General features: G+C 31.8%; 1 protein-coding gene across 2 annotated transcripts in view; it reads right to left on the bottom strand.

The window, feature by feature from the left end:
* Positions 1-1,436: 1,436 nt before the first annotated feature.
* The window catches only part of LOC110106632 (monothiol glutaredoxin-S6), a 16,556-nt gene continuing 9,838 nt past the window's right edge, over positions 1,437-8,154 (bottom strand). The window contains exons 3-4 of one of the 2 annotated variants that reach the window (XM_020836581.2): positions 1,957-2,061; positions 1,437-1,866 (exon numbers count right to left, since the gene is read on the bottom strand). In XM_020836581.2, coding sequence (XP_020692240.1) covers positions 1,808-1,866; positions 1,957-2,061 — 164 coding nt within the window. In that variant the 3' untranslated portion in view covers positions 1,437-1,807. The remainder of the gene's footprint in view (positions 1,867-1,956; positions 2,062-8,154) is intronic. The other variant, XM_020836582.2, reaches the window with a different exon arrangement.

The raw sequence follows: 8,154 nt of genomic DNA, 5'->3' as shown, positions 1-8,154 counted from the left end.
AATGTTATTCTCTAAATAAGTTAACATATAATTTTTTTTTTCCTTAAATCCACATTTTATGTGGCTCAATCATTATATATTTAAATCAATTCAGCTATGACTCAAGAGAGCAAATAACATATCTAAGTGGCTATTTGATTAGGTAAAAAAAAGAAATGCAAAATATTTCAAATATAAGAGATTTCAAACTTTGGGTGTTTTGTTTAATTAAAAAGTATTGTAAAATTTTAATAAATTCCTTTCTCACTCTATAGTTCATTTTTTTATGCATTATACACTCGATCAATTTTGATTGAATTCCTTTTTCATGATAAATTAATTACCCTATTACTATTTGAGATAACCTTCTTACTAGTATTTTTTTAAAACCGTAATAACAATTTAATTTGTCTACTAAAAAATTGTTTTTTTATAGCATAGTTAAAAATAATTAGTTTTCTCAAAATAATTTTATAAACACCTTTATAAAAAATTGAAAAAATTATGATCTATATGAGATCGCTTGTAGCATTTTGAAAAGACGGTTGTAAAATTATTGTGAAAAAAATAATTTTTTTAAAATCACTTTGGATATTATAAATAAATTATTTAAAAAAAAAAACTGAACAACCACTTTTTTAAAACTATTACAAACTAGCAACTATGATTGTAAATTGTAAAAAATAATTTTCAATACAAAAAATATTAGAATATAGCTAAAAGCAGTGGCAAAATATAATTATTATTACAATCAAGAAAGCAAAATACAAAAAAAAAAGCTTTCGCAACCCTTAATACAAACTAAGGCTTTGTTTGGGACTAGGGGTGTCAATTTCGGGTCACGAGTCGGGTTCGGGTCGAACCCGAAACTGACCCGGCACTATTCAGGTCAACCGAACCCGACCCATTTTTAAAAACGGGTCGGTTTTCCAGACCCGAACCCGACCCGCTTCGGGTCCGGGTCAATCCGACACGACCCGAATGACCCGTTTTCAACCAGAAAATGGCTAATTTTGAGGTAAAAAAACGGGTCAAAATCGGGTCAATCTCGGGTTGCCGCGTCAAAATTGGGTTTTCGAGTCACTTTCGGGTCAAAGGGTTAACCCGAACTCGACCCGATTTTTGAAGCGGGTCGAAATGCTGAACCCGAACCCGACCCGCTTCGGGTTGACCCTAACCCGAAATTTTCGGGTCGAGTTCGGGTCGGATTTTCGGGTCGTGTCAAATATTTACACCCCTATTTGGGACGGCTTTCTATCTGTTTCTTAAAATAATTTTTTTAGTATATAAAATAAAATTTATGTGCTAGAAAACTGTATTAAAAAGTAGTTGACAACCGTCCCTTGAGGCAACTTTCTTACTGCTTTCTAAATCAACTTTCTAGCACTTAGTTAAAAAAAATTTTAACTAGAAAACTATTCTCATACATGGCCTTAAGGTAAAAATAAATCAGCACATATAACAACTGCAACGCATAATGCCATTGGAAATACTGTTCAATCTTTTTCTCAGTCTGCAACTCTCGAAACAATTTACATCTTAAGAAAAAGATTCAAAATTAACAATTATAATCCCATACATAAAATGTTCATTAAACCGAGAAACGAGTACAGTATGCTGCTTTGTTAGCAAATAGATATATGCTTCATTTGAGATAGCTTTTTTACTATCTTTTAAAGAAGTTTTTCAGTACAAAATTAAAATTTTTGTTTAAAAAAACTACTTTAAAAAGCAGTAAAAAAGCTATCCCAAATGAACCCATAGTTTAAAAAAAAAAATCAGATCAGGCTTCTACATAAAGTTAAGTTGCAATCAACGGTGTAAGATGTCATTGGTTTTTCTTTAGAAGTTTATGAAGTAGACCGTTAGAAAGTGCTTTCATGGTATCTGCAAAAATGTAAGAAAGATATATTATGAAGTGGAAAGAAAAAATCAATAAATAAGAGAACATAGATTTAGTAGTGATTAGTTAAAAACCATCTGAACCACCAATATGCTTTCCATTCACAAAAACTTGTGGAACAGTTTGTCGGCCAACCAAATTCAGAAGAACATTTTGAATTTCACTCCCATCATCTGCATCTTAAACAGCGTAGAAATTTTAGTTGAAAATGATAGGTGAGAATAGAAGAGCAAAATTTTGTAAATGGAAATATTGTGAACTGGAGAGTATAAATAATTTCTCAGATTCTAAGGATTTTGGAGCATATAGAGGATTATATTAAGGAAATAAAGCATAAATGAATTTAGTGTGACAATTAATCAAGAAAGATTACATTTGTAAGTCAAATCTAGATTAGTGCTCATCTTAATGAACATAACATGTACAACTAAGCGGATTCTAGCACATAAGCGCATGGGTAAGCTAAGAGAAGCTCCTGTGTTCAAGTATTGGGAGGATTGTGTTTGAACTTCAACGGCCAAGAGCTCTGTGTTGGGCTAGGGAAGAAAGATGTGTGTGTTTTGCAATGATTAAGGCTTTGTTTGGGATGATTTTTTTACTGCTTCTTAAAGCAGCTTTCGAGTACAAAAATTTTAACTTTTGTAATTAAAAGTTATTTTACGAAGCAGTAAGAAATCTGTCCCAAACGAAGCCTAAGAAGAGCTCATTGTGTTCCACAATTTTAACTTCATTTCCTGTTCACTATTTGAGATCTATGCTCACCCCCTTCATTAAATGAAGAGAAAGAAGAGCTCGTCTCCTCGTTCAATAGTTGTGCTCCTAGTTTCCCTTTTACTGTCGTCAGGGTCTGTAACCTAAAGGTTTGTGTATGCATGAGATACTTGTGATGTAGGACAAATTAAGAGGTCCATCACCAAATCTATATGACCAAAAAGCATGACAATTAACATTGTATTTTGTTCTTTTATTTGTTTTCTTGTTAGAAAATAAAGGGCCCGCACCATATATTATTTAAAGGAAATATTTTAAATATTAAAACTTATTTTGGAAGAAAACAAATCATATATTTAGGTGCAAAACCAAGGTTATTGAATGAACCTGAATAAGTTGCCTCTACAAATCAAAGCCTAACTAAATTTTCTAGCTTAAACATACTCATTGATCCCCTCACACTCCAACATTAGGGAGAGTTCCACAAAAATAAAATTTAAACCTTGACCTAAATTTCAATTTGTATGCATAACATTTATTAGAATTCTCTTGTATGGTATCTTTTATTTATTTGTAGGTGTTAAAAGAGCATTATTACTTGCTAAACCAACAACGAGCTAAAAAAAAAAAAATCTTTCTTTTACTTTGCATATTTTACATTCATTGTCACTTTGCACACAATTATTTCTAAAATAAATACTACAAGATATACAAGTTTTGTGAGAATCAAAATCTAGAAGGACTTTATTGAAGGTTTAGCCCACCGAGAAGAGATCGTGATAAGCTGAATTTGTGCCCCCCTCACCTGAATTTCATTTTAGACAAAGTTAACTAAACAAACTCGAAAAATTGATGAGAGAAGTTTTGGTAAAGCAACATCTTGATCACACATCAAAAAATGATTTTAAGGATGACCTAAAATCTACCCAAAAATTTATCCCAAATAATAAAAAGCATCATATCACCAAATACACCAAAAGGAAAGAACCATTTGATGACCAGATTAGAAAAATATATATATATATATTGAAGCGCTGGCCTTTCAAAGCAGACATGACCTAAATAAATTCCTAGGTTAGCTTACAAAATTGATGGATTTTTTTATTGATATAAGATGTATGACAACCCGAGGATGAATTTAGCTAAACTCAAATTAAATGGGCATGCTAAAATCTAATGGAATAATGTTTTCACTATAGAAAAGTAATAATTAAAGAGTCCTTGGGTGGGAGGAAATGAATTAAATGCTCAAGAATAAGTATTGCACTCAACACCATGATATGAAACTTCATACCCAACCCCATAATAACCCAAGGTAGTATGTTAGTGATTGATTACCTAAACATTTTTTAAGATCACGTTTCTACAACCGACAATCCTGATAATAATCAACAACTTTATAACAAAATTTATTATTGGATTTAAGTTCGACATAAGGAATGAGGTTTCTTTAGTGAAAAAACATAGGAGGTGCTGCTTAGTCATTTTAAGATCACATTGGTCTACCCCTTCTACAAGTCCTGCCCCTAACCTACCCCTTAATAAATCCATCAAGACTAGAGGAGATTTAGTTTATCAAAACTGCCATAAAAAGTGTCATCGGATATACCATTGTAAACCCAACTAATGTAGCTAAAAGAGGATGAATGTGTTCACTCAGAGACTGAACCAATGGATCAACCCCTTTCTAATTGAAGATCTAAGTGCAAAGAAAGAAACCCAGTTAGGAGTCGGGGTGTTTAGCAATAGACAAAACTCAATCTAAGGATTGGAAAAGGAAAATTTTATTTAGTATCTTTGTTTAGCTAAAATAACTCCAACTCATTATCATCAACCTCACATCTAAGGAGTCTAGTTTAGTCCCTATTGAAGACCTAGTTCTACAAGTTCAAATAACTTAGGATTTAAAATTCCAAAAATAAAATTTGATGACACTTACGTACTATATTGACTACATATTAAGAAGATTGGCCATATAGCTATTAAGATTCACATAACTATTGTGATCACTGATCTTGTTGAATGAATTTAGTGGCATTGAACTCAAATAATCACATGATGAATTACAACCTATTATGGACATGCAACATGCCATATATCTTATATGTGATTCATAACTTCAAAATCTCACATATTATAGTATGAACCCAATTAAATATGCTGAATTAAAAAGAAAAGCGGATGATTTATTGAAAAATGAATTCCTAGAAGAAAGCTTAAGTCTAGTTATCCAATTCTTCACCTTGAACAATTGGATAATCCAGATGAGCTTAGACTAAACTTAATCAAGTATGGAGTTTTATTGCACTCATATAACTCAAGCAAACTCGCTAGACTAAGAAAATTTGGTATTGGTAATTTGGTGTTGGCCTTATGATGATCAATCATCACTCACCAATTACAATATGGGAGATTGGAGCCCATCTGAGAAGGCCCCTTCATAATAGAGATTATTTATGAAGGTGGGTTTTACCTTTCAATCCATAAAGGTGGTACTCCCCCAATGTCAACTATAAATGGGCATTATCAAAAAAGTACAATGCTCGATGACCAATTTTGCACTCTCCTATTGAGGAAGTGTTTTCAAAAATTCAATTTAATCTAAAAATTACCAAGCTTGATAGCCGGTTTTAGACTCTTCCATTGAGGAAGTGTTTTCAACAAGCTATTATCCTAGGGCCAATAATTTAGCTGAATCTTTCAATAAAACTCCAGTTAACTTGCTGAATAAACTTTTATCTACCAATAAAAGATAATGGCAAGATAAAATGTAGCCCCACTAAGTTATCATTGGTTGGCAGACCCAAAAACCATCACTAGTGTAAAAAGTTTTCATGAGCTAGGTACTTTCTATAATAAATTCATTGAAAACTTCAGTGTTCTAGTAACCCCAATAACTGATCTCCTTTGAAAGAAAAAAATCATCATAACCCTCGGTGCATTAATGTGGTTAAAATCCTAGTGGTCTCTTCCCATGTACTTTAAACTACCTAATTTTCCTAAAATATTTGAAATAATTTATGATGCTTCCGGAATATGTATGGTGTCCTTAGTCAAGAAAATCTTCCCTAACTTTTATTAGTGAGAAACACAATGAGATGAAATAAAGATATTCCACTTTTAGCATCGAGTTTTATAACATTATCAAATCCTCAACGCACTGGAGAGACTAACTATTGCACAAAAAATTCATCTTAAACACCAACCAACATGCCATAATACGAAACAAAAATTAAATCATAGGTATCCCACATGGATTGAATACCTCTAACATTTCGCCTTTATTTTTAAACGTAAGTCAGGAGTTGAAAATAAAGTTGGTTAAGTCTTATTTAAAGTAGCTTACTTCCTTATAACTTCAGATCACTAGTTTTGGTAAATTAAAGGAGGATTATACCTCCTGTCCTGATTTTCACATCTTATATAATGAATAAAATGACCAGCCATTCAATTTGGCAAACTCTTTCTTGCTTTAAGATGGCTATATTTTTAGGGGAAATATTCATGCATTCCAAGACCTTCACTTAGGGATTTCTAATTCATGAGTTACAGTCATAAGATGGTCATTTCGAAAGGGAGAAAATCATAGTTCTAATGGATAATAGATTTTACTGGTCTTTTATCAAATGTGATTTAAAAGATCTTACTAGGATGCTACACTTACAAAAAAGCTAAGACAACTAGACAAAAATCTAAAAAATAAATAGCTCTGCCGGTAACATATAAACTCTAAGAAAATATATTAATGAATTCTGTTTTAGAACTTCCTAGAACACCTAGGCACTATGATAGCATTTTTTTAGTTGTTGCCAGATTTTCAAGGATGACACACTTCTTATCATGTTCTAAAACGAATGCTATATCTCATATTAAGCTTTTATTTAGGGATGATGTGAAGTAATATGGGTTATCTTCCACCATTATGTCAAATAAAGATGTTAGATTTGTTTCATACTTTGAAAAATATTATGAAGACTCTAAAGTAATAAGTTGAAATTCTTTTATACTTTCCAATCTCAAATAGATGGACAAATAAAGGTAAAAAATAGAACCTTAGGAACCTATTGATAACCCTAGCATTAAAAAAAAAACATAGAACATTGAGAGTTGCATTTATCCGCATAATATTTTGAAAATAATAGCATCTTTTTAAAATCACAAAATAATTCCCTTTTGAAATTGTTAATGGTTTTAATACTGAAGAACCTATTAACCTCACAAGTACTCGACACTTGTGTTTTTTTTGTTCTGCCTTTACTTTTGACAAGAACTTTCAAAAATTGCATGCTAATATTAAGCGACAATGTAAGGTGGACAATGATACATATGCTAAAGCGATTAAAAAAAAAAGAGGTCACAGAGGAATTTTAATAAAAAAATGACTATATACTAGTATTCAATCACCCTGAAAGATATAAAACTACTAGTTAAAATATCCTCATGCTAAAGCATGTGTGCCATTCAAAATTATTAGAAAAATTATCTCAAATGTATGCCACCAAGATTTACCCTTAGATATGTTAATCAATCATATCTTTAACATAGAAAATTTAATACCTTATTCTTAAAAACTACAAATAGAAATTTTACAAGCTAGTTTTAATGCACGTGATCCAACTCCAATCTACAATTATCCCAATAACCAAAGTTCATTGAGATTTAAAGTGTTATTACCGATAAAGCATCAATCAACACAAATAAAAAGTACAAATTCTTGGTGAGATAAAAAAATCTACCACCTTCATGAGTTATATTTACTAAAGAGTTATAGAAGATAACACCAAACCTGGCCCATAACTACATTGACTTCAATTTTCTGGAGAAGTGTTCTTTTGAGCTCAGGGGAGATGATGCAGGATAAGCAAAAAGGCTTATCACCAAATTCATGACTAAAAAGCATGACAATTAGCATTTTATTTTATTTTTGTATTAAAAATGAAGGGAGGGCCACCATATATTATTTGAAGGGAATTTTTAAGATACCAAAACCTATTTTAGAAATAAATAAATCATCTCAAATTAAAGATTTAAGATAAACAATGCTGAATTGGCAATATTTATTTTTGAATATAGAGAGATTTAAGAGGGCTGCCATTTTAGACTATGAACTAATTTTCAAGGAGGAATCTCGTGTATTACTTTATTAGTGCCCTTATTTTCTTAGTACTCCATGTACTATTTATATCGCTATTGCTTTAAACAAAAAAAGTTTTATATTTTGCAAGAACTTGTGTCTCTACAAGGAATAAACCAGTTTTTCCAGTTTTTGGATTGATTTGCGAATCATCCAGAGTTAAGGTCTGTATGTGGGCTCCGAAAATTCGGCCTCGGCGTCCACTCGCTTTTCTTATTCGGCGAGGGAGTTTTAACGAACTAAGTTCCGAGGTAAATTTTGGAAGGCAGATGGGTTTGTAGATAAGACACTACCCAGAGATTTCGCCCTCATTTTGTGAGGACTTTATGATCTGAGTTCTGGTTTCCTATAGGCGCAAGCCCCTAAAGTTAATTACCCCTCCCGATCACGAGAAAGAACTTTCGATTAAGGCTAGTCGTAAATCAGA

This window comes from Dendrobium catenatum, unplaced genomic scaffold, assembly GCF_001605985.2.
Source record: "Dendrobium catenatum unplaced genomic scaffold, ASM160598v2 fragScaff_scaffold_231, whole genome shotgun sequence".
Lineage (NCBI taxonomy): Eukaryota > Viridiplantae > Streptophyta > Magnoliopsida > Asparagales > Orchidaceae > Dendrobium > Dendrobium catenatum.
Note: the sequence above shows the minus strand (reverse complement) of the source record. Positions and strands in the feature narration are given on the sequence as shown.